The 19676-nt window shown below is 42.5% G+C and overlaps 1 protein-coding gene across 1 annotated transcript in view; it reads right to left on the bottom strand.

The window, feature by feature from the left end:
- Positions 1-19676, bottom strand: part of KIF4A (kinesin family member 4A) — a 228958-nt gene that overhangs the window by 70640 nt on the left and 138642 nt on the right. The window contains exons 14-15 of the mRNA XM_080652803.1: positions 8028-8084; positions 6622-6807 (exon numbers count right to left, since the gene is read on the bottom strand). Of these exons, the coding sequence (XP_080508929.1) occupies positions 6622-6807; positions 8028-8084 (243 nt within the window). The remainder of the gene's footprint in view (positions 1-6621; positions 6808-8027; positions 8085-19676) is intronic.

Genomic DNA, 19676 nt, shown 5'->3' with positions numbered 1-19676 from the left:
GTATGCACCTTTTTGAAAAAGCAGGGTAAGCAAACTTATACATTTGACCTATCAAGTACAGATGCTGCCCCATCCCCCTAGCACTGTGGTCGGCAAACTGCAGCTCACGAGCCACATGCGGCTCTTTGGCCCCTTGAGTGTGGCTCTTCCACAAAATACCACGGCCTGGGCGAGTCTATTTTGAAGAAGTGGCGTTAGAAGAAGTTTAAGCTTAAAAAATTTGGCTCTCAAAAGAAATTTCAATCGTTGTACTGTTGATATTTGGCTCTGTTGACTAATGAGTTTGTCGACCACTGCCCTAGCATATTTGAAGAGCAGGCTGTTTGAGGCTTCTTGTCTTAAAATTCCATTGCTAAATAATCTGGTTTTGCTTAAGAGGTATTCAGCAACTTTGTCCTGCCCTCCCTTAGAGGTTGAAACTTTTATCATATTTAAAATATATGTATATAAATAGAACACAGTTATTAATTTTTATTTGATAAAGCTTCCCACGTGATTTCAAGTATATTAGATTGGCCTAATTTGGTTTAAAAATATTTCTTTTAAGAAGAGAGAATAAATCCTTGAATCATTCCAGGGCCCTTGAAATGTCCCATGGCTATCTCTCCGTTAAAGTCTTGAAATTTAACTTGGAACGATCATCAAATATACATAACCCAAAGATTATATTATATACTTTTTGTAATTATTCAAAAAGATATTAATTAAATTTAAACTGTTTTTTTATATTAAAAATTTGGTTCAGACCATAGAATTAATTCTTCTTTTGTAATTAGACCATATAAAGTATTATATTCTAGGTTGAAATTTTACCACATGTAGTACACATAAGGACAACAATATATTTTGAACTATTAATTTCTCCAGAGAAAATACAAGAATTATTTTCTCAAAAATGAATTTCTATACTTTATGTATTTTATTATTATAACTATATAATCTTTCCCAATTTAATTTGAACTTAAAACTCTTAGAAGCTTCAAAAAATATTTGTAGGTGGCAAGTTAAATACTTGGCATTTCTCACATTAGTAATACCTATCACATTTTTAAGGGTATATTTCAAATAAAATATAAGACATATTTAATTAATAGATTCAAATCTATCCTCTAGATTTTTCATATGAGGCAAACTCAGATTAATATTTCACTATTTTGCTATTTTAAAATATCTAGATATTTAATAATTTATTAATTAATTTAGCAAACTCCAAAGCTTTAAGTTGCCAAAGTCTTGGGAAGTAAGCCTGTAGCTGTTTGAATTTTAAAACAGCCACATTCTTCCTTAGCGATAACATCTAAGGTTACTGCTGCGAGAAATGCAACCGGCCCCCTCCTCCATCAGAGAGTGCAGTCAGTCTCCCCCTGAGTGACTGGACCCCCACCATTAATATACCTATAATTAGTACTGAAAAGCCACCACAAATTCTTCATTTTAGTTACATCTATCCATCCATGTTTCAACAATTTTGAGATTATAAAGCCAATTATTATTATCCAAGGCATTTACTTTGGCAAATTCTGTAACAGAGATAACTTACTTTCAGTGGCTTTAATGTTAACCTTGGAATGCAGTTTATTATTATTCAAGAACTACCTATTATTATGGAAACGCTAATCTTGTTGCCTAAACACAGCCTGTATATTTTCCTTGTGTCATTTTTGCCATCTTTTAAAGAAAAACAGTCTTGAGTTTATTCTATAGCATCCGTAAAGAGATGGGGCTTAAGAGGCTACCCAAAATCGGGCGGGGCGTGCCTTCTCTTAAGCTAGCCTTTTTCTCTTCACGGGTACAGAAATCCCAGATGCATCCCCAAATTTTGAAAATGTCTTATTTATCCAAATTTCAAATGACAGACTGGGAAATAAAAACATGGCAAAAATGAGACTTTTAACAGCACTCTCAGGAGTGGGCGTCCATTTTACAGGATCACCAAGACCTAGTAATTAATGGGCTGGGGCCTTTTTTAGTTATCTATACCTCCCATTGTTTCCTAGGATATGTACTATCCGCCATGTGTCTCCCCACCCCCACATCCTGTTTGCTCTGGGAAAATTCAGTAAATGGCCTGGCCACCTAGGTTTCTTTTCTTATTAAATTAAATCAAATCAAAGGCATGCTTAATAGACTAACAATAAACAATAAAGACAGATAAAACAACAATCAACAGACAAGCGCCCATAACATATAGACAAGACTTAATAAATCAAGAGTTCTGTTCATGGATCTTTTCCTATTCTGCTCTCCATAGCATTGACTGGCCTCTAAAGTTATTTTAGCTAAAATCTGCCTGTCCCAAGGCATCATATGGTAATTTTCAGACAAAGCATTAAAGAATCCTTTTGTAAAAAGACAGATAGCTCCATTTTCTCTAGCTGTTGAGCCTTTCCACATTAGAGGTGGAGGATCCAGGGCCTTAGTATTACAGACTGTTGATCCCCAATATGAATTAGGCATAATGCAGTTTGAATAAGAGCCCACCTAGTTAAAGATGACAAGGGCATTCGTTTTCCTTGAGCCTGATTTAAGAGAGTACCTTTTGACATTTTAATTTCTTTATCCTTGAGCATACAAGCTAAAAATTTACAATATTTTTGCCTTTTATTCGAATTCTTCACCATTATAGCCTGGCTTGAAATAAAAGACGTTCCCGCCTACTTACGGCTCACGACTTCCGAAGCTTGGCATGGGCTTTGTGAGCAGTGAGTCTTCCCACCTTTCCAGTGCACTTCCCACCTTTCTGGTGAACTTTGCTTTTCACTCCGGTGAATCTTCTTCTCCTTGTCCCTTTCCGAGGTGCCAGATATGAACGCCGCATCCATTTGTGGCTAGGGTTCAAGGTCTGGAGAAGAGGCTGCGCACAAATGAATATACTAGACAAGAAATATAAATTTAGAATGCATGAGGAGCCAGGCGAAGACCTTACTCTCTAGAGCGGCTCCCTGATTTCTTGGTCTCCTTTGCTTTTATTTGCTAGAATACACATTTGCCCTTTAGCAAAGCAAACGGGCATATCAAAGGTAAAGTGTGGTAAACAGTAAAAGGATTATCAGGTTAGGGCAGTGGTCGGCAAACTCATTAGTCAACAGAGTGGCAAACTGCGGTTTGCCGACCACTGGGTTAGGGGATTGCCTTCAGCCATTCAGCCAAAAGCAGGGCAATATTATGCTGATTTTCAGCCCTTGCTGAATATCAAAGTCCATTAGCCTTCCAGTGGACTTCTTGCATAATTATACTAACTACTTGTTGGTCTTAGCCTCTGGTAATGATGTTAACACCTTCAGCAAATTTAACATATGAAGTTTTGAAGCTTGCTGTCAATACAACAAAACAGCATACATATCAAATCGCATATATATCAACATATGTGTAACTCCATCTATTGAAAAAACACACATTATTAACTGGTATACCTGGTAAGTCAGTCAGAGAAAGACAAGTATCACATGATTGCACTCATATGTGGAATCTAATGAACAAAATAAACTGATGAATGGAGTGGATCCAGAGACATGGAAGCATAGAAAAGAGTGTAGAATCTCAGAGAGAAGGCAAGGGAGGGTAGGTGGGAGGTAATCAACCAAAGATCATGTATGCATACATGTATAACCCATGGACACAGACAATAGGGTGCTGAAGGCCTAAGGTGGGGGAGGGGAGGCAGAGGTGGGCTGCAGTGGGTCAATGGGGGAAAAATGGAAATGTGTGTAATACTTTCAACAATAAAGAAAAATAATTAATTAATACAAAAATATTCAAAACAGTATGGTACTGGCATAAAAATAGACACATAAATCAACAGAAAGGAATAGAGAGCCCAGCAACAAACCCTCACTTATATGGTCAACTAATCTATGATAAAGAAGGTAAAAATATACACTGGAGTCATAACAGTCTCTTAAACAAGTGGTGCTGGGAAAACTAGACAGATACCTGCAAATAAACCCCCAAAACTGGACCACTCTCTTACGCCATATACAAAACCCCCTCAAAATGGGTTAAAGACTTAAATGTAAGGACTAAAACCATAAAAACTATAAGAAAACATAGAAAGTAAAGTATTTCACATCAGTCTGAGGTAATATCTTTTAGGGTATGTCCCCTCAAGCAAGGGAAACCAAAGCAAAAATAAACAACTGGGACTACATCAAATTAAAAAGCTTCTGCACAGCAAAGAAAGCCTTCAATAAAACAAACAGGTAACCAACTAAATGGGAGAAGATATTTGCAAACAACACCTCCAATAAGGGGTCAATATTCAAAATATATAAAAAACTTATACAACTCAATAACAAAAAAAGTAAATAATCCAATTGAAAAATGGGCAGAGGACATGAAAAGACATTTCTCCAAAGAAGACATACAGATGACTAACAGTCATGAAAAGATGTTCAATATAAATTATCGTTAGGGATATGTAAATAAAAACAATAATGAATGGCTATTATTAAAAAAGTCAATAAATCACATGTGTTGATGAGAATGTATAGATAGAAAAGGGAATCCTTTTGTACTGTTGGTGCAGCCCTATGGAAAACAGTGTGGCAATTCCTTAAAAAAATTAAAAACAGATATACAATACAACCCAGCAATTCCACTTCTGCATATTTATCTGAAGAAATTCAAATCCTAATTTGAAAATATTCATTCACTGCTATGTTCACTGCAGCATTATTTACAACAGCCAAGATCTAGAAGCAACCTAGGTGTCCATCAATAGATGAATGGGAAAAGATGTGGCATACACACACACACACACACACACACACACAAAATGGAATATTACACAGCAATGGTTTCATTAATATGTGGAATCTAAAAACAAAACAAATAAATAACAGACCCATGGAAACAAACCAAAGGGATGGTTATTAGAAGGGGTGGTGGTGAGATGCCCTTGCACTGAAGGAGGTCCTAGCCTAAATAGGGGAAGGGGAATATAGTCAATAATATTGTGACAAGTTTACACAGTGAAAGATGATTACTAGAACTAGCGGGGTGGTCACACTGTAAGGTGTAAAAATGTCAAATCACTATAGTGTACACCTGGAATGAACATAATATTGTATACCAACTATACTTAAATAAAAAAATAAATTTAAAAACGATATTATTAAATCCAGGATAAACAAAAAGCTATACAAGAATGGAAAGGAATCATATTATACTATGTAACTCAGCTGTAAAACATTTACATACAGACATAATCATAAAAATGTAAACATTAACTATTCATTTAATCGAACACTGTGATATAATACTTTTTATTTCTTTTTATATATAATCATCTTTAAAGATAGAGGTGAGGCAGTGTGCATGGGTGGCTGTATAAGAGAGCTATGTTCTAATCTTCCAAAGTGGAAAATCAATTGATAATGTTAGTACTGTACTATTTGACTTCTACAAATTATAGACATGCATTTGTTTGACATAAATAAAAATTAAGTTTTAAAAAAGTTAAGTAAGACTGTGGTAATAAAAAAAATTAAACCTCTATTGGCATATTGGCAACTCAATTATTACTTTGGAAGCAACCTCTACTCTAGGGGTATAAAGTGGCAAAAATCACATAGTAAAACCCCATTTTTTTGTTGTTTTTACTCTGAAAAATTACGGGAAATGGTGGTAGAAATGCATTAGTGTTTAAGGGATTTCTTGATACTAGCATATAGGACTTTGGGGTTATAGCTGGATGGGAAAACAATGCACCCTTTCCACCTACCAGCCCTGTTAACATCCCTTTGTGGATGGGAAACACTGGGCTACAAGGAAAAATGAGATCTGGAGCAAGGGTAACCTTGTGGATAACCTGAAAGCCAATACTTGTCTTTAAGTAAAGATAAATCCTCTTAATTAACAAGAGCCAATGAAAACTACCACAAGGATAAACAAGTTCAGCCATTTGCCAAGTCATGTGATATCCACTACAAATCTCTTTATAATTGACACTCTGAGACCATGTACCATTCTCAGAACTGCAGCATAGTTATTAGAACACAATTTCTCCAAGCAGGGACTATTTCTATTATAACATTATCAAACTACTAGAGGCCCGGTGCATGGATTCATGCACCAGTGGGGTCCCTCGGCTTGGCCTGAGCCTCTCAAAATCTGGGACCCCTCAGGGGATATCGGAGAGCCGGTTTCAGCCCGATCCCCACAGGCCAGGCTGAGGGACCCCACCGGTGCACGAATCCATGCAGGGCCTCTAGTATGCATATAAAATCTTTGGTTAATCTCTTTCCATCCTCCCCCTTCCCCACTTCCCTCTGAGATTCATCAGTCCATTCCATCTTTCCATGCCTGAGGTTTCCACTCCTGCATTGAGTGTCTGCCCCTGGTGGTCAGTGCACGTCACAGCTACCGGACAGTTGGCTGGTGGGCCGGTCGCTTAGGCTTTTATATACATAGATTTATTAAAACCTATTGTAGAAGGTATTAGATTAAGTAAAACAAAATTATAGGTTCCCTACCCAGAATGTATTCTTTTTTAAACCAATAGTAGTTGTACTACACACATTGTTGTCTTGTCATCATCAAAAACAGTGTGCCTGTTTTCTTTGCTTACAATTCAAGAGAGATGGTAGACATTAACAAATGCTGCTCTAGTAAAGATTTTACCTGGTACTGAAACTGAATTGGTTGTAATTGGCTGCCATCCTGAGTCATCTTCCTGGCTAGGGCCTCTTTCAGTGCAAGGGCTTTATTCAACTCAACCAGCTCCTTAGACATCTGAGCTTGACGGAGAACATGTTGAGTGGTGAATCCATCAGAAGATCTGCTTGTCTGTAGACAGGTTTCCACTTGCTGGAAAAGATCAGGATAATGATTTGTAAGAGAAACAAGCAATTGGAGTTCCTTAGACACTACTTAATCAAGTCTCACAGCGATTTCCCATTACCAGTACCTTTGATCTTTTAAAACTCTGGTTTCTCATACATTCACTTCAAATATCTGAAATAAATTGAGCTAGCCTATTTCCCTGCTCTCACAAGCATTTTATTTCTTATATCCTTTAACTGACTCTTTTAGAGCAAACTAAGTTTCTTATTCTTTTCTTTTTCTTTTTTTAATCCGCACCCAAGGATATGTTTTTATTGATTTTTTAGAGAGAGATGAAGGGAGAGAGAGAAAAAAAAACCACATTTATGTGAGAGAGAAACATCGATCATTTGCCTTCTGCATGTGCCCCGATCAGGGATTGAACCTGCAACCTTTTGGTTCACAGCACAACACTTCAACCAACACCCGGCCATGGCTCTTAATATTTTTTTTATTAATCAGGCCAACATTTCTCACTTTTACCTCATTCTAAGGGATCCTTAGAGGAGAGAAAGCTCTGGAAATGGCACTTTAGGAATGGTGGAAATGGAGAAGAGGTTTCATTTATTCTCAAAAAGCTGACCTCTGGCACCTGGTTTATCTCCCATCTGTCTTCTTTCAGAATATGAAAATTACCATTATGTATTGGCTTTAGGGAGAAAAAGCTGTCTCAAGTAAACTACTGTCCAGGCTTTCATTTTGACTTTGCTCTATAAACTTTAGCCAACATCTAATATATTTTATCTGTTCTTGCAACTAGAATACTCAAAATGTTTTGGTTCCTTTAGCTTTTAACCATCCCATACATAGAAAAGTATGCTGAGAAAAAAATTCTCTTCCATTTCCTCTCTAATGCTTTTGTGATCTTGCCATGATTTCCTAATTTGTTCCCTTCTTCATTTTAACTTATTAGATAGTTGATGCAGAATACTAGCACCTAACAAGAAATCAGTAAGCCAGTCTGAAAATATAGAAAGGGACATACCTGAGAAGCCTTGCCATCCATTACCACTTAATGTTAGAAGTAGAGCGTACCTGAGTTAGGAATTTTACAAAGCTGAGATTTATATTCAAGATTTCTGGATTTCCAAGGCATTCTATGGAGGATGGCAGCAATCAGGAATTCTCTTCCTCAGTTGAGTGATAAATTATAGGCAATGGCACAGTTAAAGCTCCTGATTCTACACAAAGGGCCAATTACTTACAGCTTCTGGATCCACTCCAGCATCAATGGCTGCAGCCATGCAAGCAACAGTTTCATCCTGCAATGACAAATGATGTCTCATTTTAGGAAAAAATTCTGAAGTGAAGCTTACTAGTGGATTTTATACTGGTTATTTAATTTTTTCAACTGTATACAGAGACCATCTAAGGTTCTGAACACTTCTGTAGTCACATATACTCCAATAGCCACATGTTTCCATTTCCCACCTCTCAAGAGATTGTCTTCTTTATCTAGATCAGTGGTTCTCAACCTTTCTAATGCCACGACCCTTTAATACAGTTCCTCATGTTGTGGTGACCCCCAACCACAAAATTATTTTTGTTGCCACTTCATAACTGTAATTTTGCTACTGTTATGAATCGTAATGTAAATATCTGTGTTTTCCGATGGTCTTAGGCTCTACAGCAGTGGTTCTCAACCTGTGGGTCGCAACCCACAGATTGAGAACTGCTAGCAGGGTCGCCTAAGACCATCGGAAAACACAGATATTTACATTACGATTCATAACAGTAGCAAAATTACAGTTATGAAGTAGCAACAAAAATAATTTTGTGGTTGGGGGTCACCACAACATGAGGAACTGTATTAAAGGGTCGCGGCATTAGAAAGGTTGAGAACCACTGATCTAGATCAATTGTGCACTCTTTGTAAAAAATAGGGTCATGTGGCAACTTACATACAGGGTGGGGCAAAAGTAGGCTTACAGTTGTGAGTTCATGAAACAAAGTTTACTCTTGTATTTTTATTTATTAACTAGTGGCCTGGTGCACGAAATTTGTGCACTGGGCGGGGGAGTTGTCCCTCAGCCCAGCCTTCACCCTCTCCAATCTGGGACTCCTCGGGGGATGTCTGACTGTCGGTTTAGGCCCGATCCCTGTGGGACATCTTGTGACCACATGGGGGCGGGCATCTTGTGACCACATGGGGGCGGCCATCTTGTGCAAGGGCGTGACGGTCAATTTGCATATTACATCTTTATTATATAGAACTAGAGGCCCGATGCATGAAATTTGTGCATGGATAGGGTCCCTAGACCTGGCTGGCAATCAGGGCGGATCTGTGGGGCTACTGGCGGGGTGATCGGGGGGCTCTCCCTGGCACCCGCCTTGGCCGGCCTGGCACCGCCTGCTCACCTGCTCCCTGCCATTGCCACTACAAGTCGCCCCCCTCTGTGGGGCAACCATTGGGGTGATCAGGGGACCCCTGCTGGCACCCGCCTTGGCTGGTCTGGGGCCTGAGGGCTGGGGGAAGCTCCTGCATTGAACGTCTGCCAGTGGTGGTCAGTGCATGTCATAGCAACTGGTCGTTCCACTGGTGGTTCCCCTGTTCAGTCGATTTGCATATTAGGCTTATATTATATAGGATTATTGCATTATTTTCTATACAAAAGACTGTAAACCTACTTTGCTCCACCTCTCCTGCTTTGATAGAGGTCACAGGGCCAGAGTGAAAGACTTAACCATTCCAATAGGCGAAAGTTTAGGCTTTATAGACTACACCCTTTCTTCTTATGCTTTTAAAAAATTAAAGGAAATATCCTTGTCAGAGGACATGCAGAGAGGGAGAGGGGGAAAGGGAAAGAGTGGGAGAAGTAGAGAGGAGGAGAGGGGAAGAGGGAGAGAGGCGGAGAGGGAGAGAGGGGAAGAGGAGGAGAGGGAGAGATGGGGAGACAGGGAGGGAGACTGATGTGAGAAACATCAACCAATTGCCTTCTGTACACTCCCAAACTGGGGAATGAATCTGCAACCCAGGCATGTGCCCTGACCGGGAATCAAACCAGCAACCTTTCTGTGCACAGGACAACACTCAACACTCAACCAACTGAGCCACTCTGGCTGAGCATCTTTTTATGTTTTTACCACTAAATCTACTGTATAATACACAGGTGTAGCCAGTCCTCATGGACACACAATCCTAAGAAAAGACATCCTATATAATAAAGAAGGAATATGCAAATTGACCGTCACTCTGCCACAAAGATGGCAGCGCCCACAGTGGAGGTGAGGGGGGTTTCGTAAAACAAGATGGCTGCACCCACAGCAGAGGCAGGGTTTCTGTAACACAAGATGGCTGCACCCACAGCAGAGGCCGAGTTCCTATAACTAGCCTTAAGGAGCAATCAGCAGGGACCTGATGCTGCGCCCCTCTCCCCCGTCCCCGTGGGGCTTGACAGGGGATCTCAGGCCACACCCCTGACCCTGGCACCAGGCCGGGGGACCTCAGGCCACGCCCCCAACTGGCAGGGTTTGATGGGGGACCTCAGACTGCGCCCCCCGCCCCGGTGCCAGGCCGGGGAACCTGAGGCCGCACCCCCCACCCGGCAGGGCTTGACAAGGGACCTCAAGGTGCACTCCTGTGCCCAAGTGCTGGGCTGGGGGACCTGAGGCTGTGCCCCCCACCCGGAAGGGCTTGATGGGGTCCTCAGGCCATGCCTTCTGCCCGGCGGGACTTGACAGGGGATCTCAAGATATGCCCCCCACCCCGGCCCAGGCTGGGGGACTTCAGGCCGCGCCCCCTACCCCAGCGCTGGGCCAGGGGACCTGAGGCTGAACCCCTCACCTGGCAGGGCTTGACAAGGTTGGGACCGGCCAGGTCTGGATCTAGCCCAATGGGGGGGGGGGGCAGCCAGGTCTGGGTCTGGGTCTGGGTCTGGGTCTGGGTCTCGCGCGATTTTGAAGTGTACGTGGGTGGGCGAGGACTTGACTCTGGGTCCCGTTGTGTACCCCAGACGCTGACAGGAGGAAGATTTTCATATACATTTTACTAATTTTCTTTCATCTCTGACACTTCTATTATAGAGAAAGGGCAAATAGCAATATTAAAATATTTCCTCTAATTAATCCCCTTTTAATGTGCAGGAATTTTGTGCACCAGGCAACTAGTATCAAATAAAGACAATGCAGCAGAAGACTGATTAGAATAAAGAATTATTATTTTTTAAAAAATATATTTTATTGATTTTTTACAGAGAGGAAGGGAGAGGGATAGAGAGCTAGAAACATCGATGAGAGAGAAACATCGATCAGCTGCCTCCTGCACACCTCCCACTGGGGATGTGCCCGCAACCAAGGTACATGCCCTTGACCGGAATCGAACCCGGGACCTTTCAGTCCGCAGGCCGACGCTCTTTCCACTGAGCCAAACCAGTTTCGGCAAGAATTATTTTTGATTTTTATTTTACAGTCAGTCAAGGTAACAAGAGCTTACCCTACAAGGAAATAAATGCCAGATAAATACCCCATAAAAATGTGCCCATGAAGTCAAGACAAACAATTGTAGCCTCTGTCCCTCTTACACATCACAACTGCAGCTACTCCAGGTAATGGAAGGAAAGGGTAGGCCCTGATTCCCTCCCAGAGAAGGGCCAATTCCTTTTATGGGCATTGGAACACCACCTAGAAGGGAAATCTAAAACCATTTATTAGGATTAATTTGTTTATAGGTTATCACATGAGCAAGCTTAGTTCTCCTGGTGAAATTCAGGATTTGGCATGGCAACATATGAATTACCACTACTCTGTAAGTGATTCTGCAAAGCCCTAGGAAGAAAGGATTATTTCCAAAAAGGAGGTCATAGGTGAAATTGCTACTGGCTCAACAGCAAGGAAAGAATTTAGGGTTAGCACATGGAGTCTCAGCACCAGCCCAGTGAAACATTACATAGTTGCTGAAACTTAAATCTCAGTAGCTTTAAGGTAAGGAGTGAAATGGCCCTTAGTAAGTGTTGTTTATAAAGCATTTCCCTTATTTGGCCCAGAAATTCTCAACTAGGGAGACTCAAAGAGAATTCAAAGGAAGCTCCAATGTTCCTATATCCTGTCTCATCATGATTTACAATACTGGCAATTCTTTAAGAGCAAGACATATTAAATCCTTATAAAAAACAGAACTAGCACGCTTCAATATATTATAGGTTAATAGTTACCTCTTCCTCTTTCCCATATTATAAGTTTCAGTAAAAGGACTAGTTATAGGCCTAGTGTAGATTAGTAGGGCCTAGAACAATGGCTTTTGGAGACTTTTTCTAGTACCTTCCAGAGGATCAGGAATCAAAGTAGATTTGTTACTGTTGGTTTACTTTGTGGCCCAATGAAATTTTACAATGTCAAGGTTTAAGCTTTGGTGACATGTTCTACATGAACATGGCAGGTTTCTGCCTTCATAATCCTAAATGTAGATATCCTATATAATAAAGAGGTAATATGCAAACTGACCATCACACATTCACATCAGAAGGTGGCCGCCCCCATGTCGTCACAAGATGGCCACCACAAGATGACCGCCCCATGTCGTCACAAGGTGGCCACCACAAGATGGCTGCCCCCATGTTATCACAAGATGGCCACCACAAGATGGTTGCCCCCACATTGTCACAAGATGGCCACCACAAGATGGCTGCCCCCATGTTATCACAAGATGGCCACCACAAGATGGTTGCCCCCACATTGTCACAAGATGGCCACCACAAGATGTCTGCCCCTACATTGTCACAAGATGGCCACCACAAGATGGTTGCCCCCACATTGTCACAAGATGGCCACCACAAGATGTCTGCCCCCACATTGTCACAAGATGGCCGCCCCATGTTGTCACAAGATGGCCGCCCCCATGCTGTCACAAGATGGCCGCCCCTACATTGTCACAAGATGGCCGGCAGGGGAGGGCAGTTTGGGGGAGCCAGGCCTGCAGGGAAGGGCAGTTGGGGCAACCAGGCCTGCAGGGGAGAGCAGTTGGGGGACCAGGCCTGCAGGGGAGGGTTGTAGGCTCAGCTGAGGGACAACCCCCCCCAGTGCACGAATTTTGTGCAATGGGCCTCTAGTTTAACAATAAAATTTATTTCACTCTAACAGCCTCTTTCTCCTTCATTCTAAGGCTACAACTAAGAAACTTTTGTAAGGTAAAAAGATATGATTTGCTGAAGGTGATGATCAGGTGAATAAGGCTCAGGTTCAGTGAGATACATTAACCAGCAATACCCTCCAAAATGAAATCTGTGCTTGTAGTTTGTAGGCAATACCATTACTGGGCATGCAAAATGCATGTTATGGAAGTAGTCTTGAAGTAGGGGATAAAAATAAAAATAAATTGATTTTGTTGAAAGGAATGCATGAATTTCTTTATAGGTAACTATAACAAGGAGGTTAACTTGAATTATAAAGAAATAAATGGGTGCAATTTAGTGTTTAAAGCCCCAGGAAAAATCTGAGAACAATGGCTGCCTTCATAACTGAAAAGGGGGTGTTCACACATTACTTAAAATAAAAATAGTTTTAAATCAGAATGAAGGGCACAAGCATTTACATTTGAAACATTTTGCTTTCACGGTAGTGTGTTTTAATAAAAGCCAAAGGACACATTGTTGCATATTTCAAAAAAAAATATAGCTGGGAGAGTCTCCAAAGAATAGATATGGAGAACTCTGATTTAAGAGTCCAGCAGGAGCCATGGGTAAAAAGGGTTTATTCTGCCTGTGACAGTGGATGGAAGCCAGGGACTTTATCAACTTTGTAGCAATCTTTAGCACCCTCCTCCTGCGTGTACCAAATGAATTTCAGTGGCAGACACAGTGACTCTACAGAGTTCCCCTAAGCCGGCCCCCATTAGCAACTTCCTCTATAGACATGCCAGGCACCAGTCATATTGCCAGATCCTCACTGAGGCTATGCCTTCTCTTCTCCTTCTTTTTAAAAAAATATGTTTTTATTGATTTTAGAGAAGAAGGGAGAGGGATAGAGAGACAGAAAAATTGATTGGCTGCCTTCTGCACACCCCTTACTGGGGATCGAGCCCGAAACCCAGGCATATGCCCTTACTGGGAATGGAACCAGTGACTTCTTGGTTCATGGGTCGACATTTAACCACTGGGCAAAACTGGCTGGGCTATACATTCTCTTATCTTGGTTCCATGGATTTTCCTTTTCACCTTTCCTATGTGACTCAAAGACCCAGAAATGAGGTAGTGTGACCATAAACAATGGTTCCCTGGATCACTCTTTTCTGATCTTATAAGTTTTGGCTCCAGTAGGGTTCTGCAGCCTAGATTACTTTAATTCTGAGGCACCTTATACGAGGTTTTCATACATTAGATGTTCCAGCTATAGTTAAGTGGAATTACAGATTAAAATGACCTTGTGATAGCCATTCTCTGGCATATACTCTATACTTCAGCCAAACCATTGTGTTCTTACTGTGTTCTAAATTTGCATACCTTTGTTTTTGCATATACCTTTTCCTCTCTATAGATGGTCCTTTCTCCTTTGTGTGGGTGGCAATCTCATTCTTTTTTAAGGACTCCGTTTCTTCTGTGCTGCCTTCCTGAATTTTCTAGGTCAGTGGTTGGCAAACTCATTAGTCAACAGAGCCAAATATCAACAGTACGATTGAAATTTCTTTTGAGAGCCAAATTTTTAAAACTTAAACTTCTTCTAATGCCACTTCTTCAAAATAGACTCGCCCAGGCCGTGGTATTTTGTGGAAGAGCCACACTCAAGGGGCCAAAGAGCCGCATGTGGCTCGTGAGCCGCAGTTTGCCGACCACTGTTTTAGGTAGTTAATCACCCCTTCCTTTGTGCTCCCAACGCACTTTGCTCATAGTGCTAATGTAAGAGGATTGAAACACATGAGACCGGATTCCTAGTTTTCCCTTGCCTCCTTTCCCTTTCCACCTTCTGTGCCACCTGTGAACCTGGCCTACCTGACAAACTACAAGGCTTGCAAGAATAATTGTTGAAAGTAATTGAATAGTTATCAGGATGGGACTGCACTGACATTCTTGAGCAAAAGCCAGGAAAACTCTAATAGCCTTCACCCAAAAGTTTCACAGCAATTAACAAAAACTGCTATCTGAGCCCAAATCCAGGTAACTACCCGAGTCAAAGTAGGATTGGAGTGTGGTAGGCACTCCCTGATTGCATCAGCTGAATAATGCCTTTAACTGCTATTGAGTCACTAAAATTATTTTCTTTTGCTATTAATACATACTTAGCGCCGAAACCGGTTTGGCTCAGTGGATAGAGCGTCGGCCTGCGGACTGAAAGGTCCCAGGTTCGATTCCGGTCAAGGGCATGTACCTTGGTTGCAGGCAAATCCCCAGTGGGGGTTGTGCAGGAGGCAGCTGATCGATGTTTCTCTCTCATCGATGTTTCTAACTCTCTGTCCCTCTCCCTTCCTCTCTGTAAAATATCAATAAAATATATTTTTAAAAAAATACATACTTAGCAAGGGTACACAACTAGTGAGTGGCAGAATTGGCTTTAAACCAGGGTTTGTCTGGCTCTGGAGCCCAGGTTCTCAATTACTATGGTCTGTTTGTTAGATAAATGAACTGTCATCCTGAACTGCTCCTGACAGTTTTGTATAGTACCACTTATTATGAAACACTTTCTAGTGTTTTGGGAGTTTAGTCATTTAATTTCTTGGAACTGGCCACCCTAACTTCTTTCTCCAGAATACTATAAGGTACTTTTTCCAGTGACTCTTTAGAGCAAAATATAGGTGTGGATGATTTTGTAATACCATTTTGACAACTCTAAAAAACACTGGACAAGACCTGGGATGGAGAATCACTATTCTGATAAAATTAAAATCTCTGCCCAAGAGCTAGGAATTACCACCAGGCATTTACATACACATTACTGCTTTAGAATGATAAGTAAGAGGGTATAGATGGAACAAAGCCAACCATAAACCCTTAACCAACCATGACCCGTTAATATAATATGACTTCAACTTTTTTAAAAAAGTATATATGCCTAAGTACTAAGAGAAGCAAGGCTATAAATATAAGAATTTTTCTTCTAGGAAAAACAATAAATAACCACACCCTCCAAAAAACCAACACACAACTACCATAATAGTTCTAAAAATAAAACAATGGGAACTTATATCAGAATGATGATTCAAACTAATTTATGACTGCTTATAAAAAAGAGCTAAGTATTCCCTGGTTATTATAAGCTACCAGTGGCCTGGTGCAAGAAATTCGTGCACGGAGAGGTGGGGGGGTTCCCTCAGCTCAGCCTGCACCCTCTCCAATCTGGGACCCTTTGGGGGATGTCTGGCAGTCGGACATCCCTCTCGCAATCTGGGACTGCTGGCTCCTAACCGCTCACTTGCCTGCCTGCCTGATCGCCCCTAACTGCCTCTGCCTGCCTGCCTGCCTGATTGCCCCTAACCCCTCTGCCTGCCTGCCTGATCAACCCTAACTGCCCTCCCCTGCCGGCCTTATCTCGCCCCTAACTGCCTCTGCCTGCCTGATCTCACCTCCAACTGCCCTCCCCTACCAGCTTGATCTTGCCCCCAACTGCCCTCCTCTGCTGGCCTGATCTCACAACCAACTGCCCTCCCCTGCAGGCCTGGTTGCCCCCAACTGCCCTCCCCTGCCAGCCTGATCTCGCAACCAACTGCCCTCCCCTGCAGTCCTGGTTGCCCCCAAATGCCCTCCCCTGCCAGCCTGATCTTGCCCCCAATGGTCCTCCCCTGCCGGCTTGATCTCGCTCCCAACTGCCCTCCTCTGCCACACAATTTGGTTCTGATTGGTCAGTTTCTATGTCAGTCAGTGTCAAAAGCTCTGCCTCCTAGGCAGCCATTGGCTCCTCACAGTTGACCCAGATTTGGTTCTGATTGGACAGTTTCTATGCCAGTGAGCGTCAGAAGCTCCGCCTCCTAGGCAGTCATTGTTTCTTCATACTTCACCCAGATTTGGTTCTGACTGGTTGGTTTCTATGCCAGTCAGCATCTCTGGGCCTGTCGATGGGGCCTGATCAGAAAGGCAGGGATGATCAGCAGCCCTGGTGGAGGCCTGGAGAGAAATGGAGGCACGGCTGCTGGCCAGACTGGGAGAGAAAGAGAGAGGCAAGTACTGATCAAAATCTGCCACAGAGGCAACGGATCAGTCCCTGCTTCTCTCTTCAGGCCTCTCTCTGGCCCTGATTTGCAGCCCCCTCAGCAGTCAGTGCTGGGGCACCACGCCTGCAGCAGAAGCAGTCAGCGCTGGGTGCAGGACTTACTTCTGGTTGGTTGAGCCTCGGTCGTTACTGGTTGTTACAACCCAGGGTTTTTATATATTAGGATTTGTCAGAAACCAGCTTATGTAAGATTGCGGTATGGTACAGGGCCTCTTAACTAAGTTAGCCTACACTGAAAGGGAAGCAAATCAATGCTGCTTGTGCTACCTGGCAATTTCACATTGCATATTTAATGGGGGGGGGGGGGAGTGCAAAAGTAGGTTTACAGTTTCCATATGGAAAATGATAATAAATAAATAATAATACAAGAATAAACTGTGCTTTACTCACAACTGTAAATTTGCTGTTGCCTCACCCTGTTATGTTGTTGCTCCAGTATTTGATTAATGTATTATTGCATATGTAACCTAAGGGTGTTTAATTTAACAAATTCATAGATCATATTCAATGACCCACGATATCTGTCCTCAAACAGCTCACAATCTAGTTGTTTCAGCAAAAGGCACAGAGTTAGACATGTTTATATACAATAAGAGAAACAAATTAGGACTTTTGGTCAAGATGGTGGCATAGGTAAATGCAGTACTGGCCTCTTTCCACAACCACATATAAATTACAACTAAAGCCTGGCTGGTGTGGCTCAGTGGTTGAGCATCGACCCATGAACCAGGAGGTCACAGTTTGATTCCTGGTCAGAGCACATGCCCAGGTTGTAGGCTCGATCCCCAGTGGGGGGCGTGCAGGAGGCAGCCAATCAATGATACTCTCTTATCATTGATGGTTTTTATCTCTCTCTCCCTTCCTCTATGAAATCAACAAAAAAAAATTACAACTGAACTACAGAAAAGCAGTCATTAAGAACCACCTGGCTCCCCCTCCAGCGAGCTCCCTACACGCCCCAACCCCCAACCCTTAAATAAAAAATAAAAAAAGAACCACCTGAAGTCTAGCCACTGGTTGAGGAAGCCACAGACTGGTAGGAGAAATGGAGATGCATAAGAGGCTGGTCCCACGCCTACATGTAGCAGATAAAAATTGGGAGAGAAATCTTGGATGCAGAGGTACCCCATGAGGAGCTAGGAGCCCCAGCCCCATACCAGGGCCTCAAGGCCAAGGTTCCAGTGCCAGGAAGATAAGTACCGACAACTTCTGGCTGTGAAAAGCAGCAGGGATTGAGGCTGAGTGAGATGGAGGGCTGCTGGAGTCCCTGGCAATTCCTCTTAAAGGGCCCATGCACAAACTTACTCAGCATCACACTCTCTGAGCTCCAGCACTGGGACAGCAGCTCAAAAGGCTCCAGGAACTGAACTGTCCAGTGAGGGCTGGAGGGGCAGCTTTCTCCCAGACAGAAGTGCAGGCAGAGGCCATTGTTCCCTTCCTGATCCCTCCCCACACAGAGTTGGGAGGTGGGTGCCATCAACCTGGTTAATACTGTTTTCCCAGCCGTGTTGATTCTCTAAGACTCTGACCCACACAAGTTGCAGGCTCTCCCAAGCTGCTTCTAGTGGCTTTTCCATACAAATGGCCTGTTGTGGCTCATGCTGTGGACTTTTCGAAAATCTCTCAAAGGACCACAAACCTCAAACAAGCAGTTAGTGTGTCCCTATCTATCGCTTAGTGGCCTGACTAGCACCAGACTAGCAGCAGCCAGCCTTGGTTTACAGCTTGGCCTCTCCTAGGCACTTCCAAGTCCAGCACAAGTACCAGACAACTGTAGATTTCTCTGTAGCTCATGTCAGGTGGCCCCAGGCAGAACACAGGTGGCAGCTGATCTTGGCCTGCACTTCCCAGGAGGCCTCAGAGCCAGCATACCCAGTGGACAGTTTCAGACCAAGCTGGAACACCAGCCAATTATCTCCATGAGTGACATACTCAAGAGGCAAACTCACTGGGACCAAGAGATCTGCTGAAGCGAGTCCTGCTGAAGCTACCTGTGGTTTGCCCCTGAATAGCAGCTCCTCTGTTGTAGTCTTGGCTAGTCCTTTCAGCCAATTAGCCTGGGAGTAAATCCTTCCATTGAGATGCCAACAGCAATCAAGGCTCAACAAAACAGGAGTGTGCACACAGCCCACACTGGGGGCACACCTTATGCACCCTCATTCAGACTGGTAGGAGAGATGGAGATGCATAAGAGGCTGGTCCCACGCCTACTGCTTGGGTGACTGGAGATGCTGCACCACTGGGCCCTACAGGACACCTACTACATAGAGCTACTCTACCAAGCCTGGGAGACATAGCAGTTCTACCTAATACATAGAAACAAACACAGGGAGGCAGCCAAAATAAGAAGACAAAGAAACATGTCCCAAATGAAAGAACAGAACAGAACTCCAGAAAAAGAACAAAATGGAGATGAGCAATTTACCAGATGCAGAGTTCAAAATGCTGGTTTTAAGGATGCTTAATGAACTTAGGGGAAGATTAAATGAACTTAGTGAGAAGGACCTTAAGAGAAAGATAGAAAACATAAAAAAGAACCAGTCAGAAATGAAGAATACACTAATATGAGAATGCATTACAGGGAATCAACAGTGGGGTAGATGAAAGAGAGGATCAAATCAGAGATTTGAAAAATAAGGGAGCAGAAAACACCCAATCAGAACCAGGGAAAAAAAGAATCCAAACAAAATAAGAATAGTTTAAAGAGCCTCTAGAATTTCAAG

Source organism: Plecotus auritus, assembly GCF_963455305.1.
Source record: "Plecotus auritus genome assembly, chromosome: X".
NCBI lineage: Eukaryota > Metazoa > Chordata > Mammalia > Chiroptera > Vespertilionidae > Plecotus > Plecotus auritus.
The sequence above is the reverse complement of the archived record's forward strand: the minus strand, read 5'-3'. Positions and strand labels throughout refer to the sequence as shown.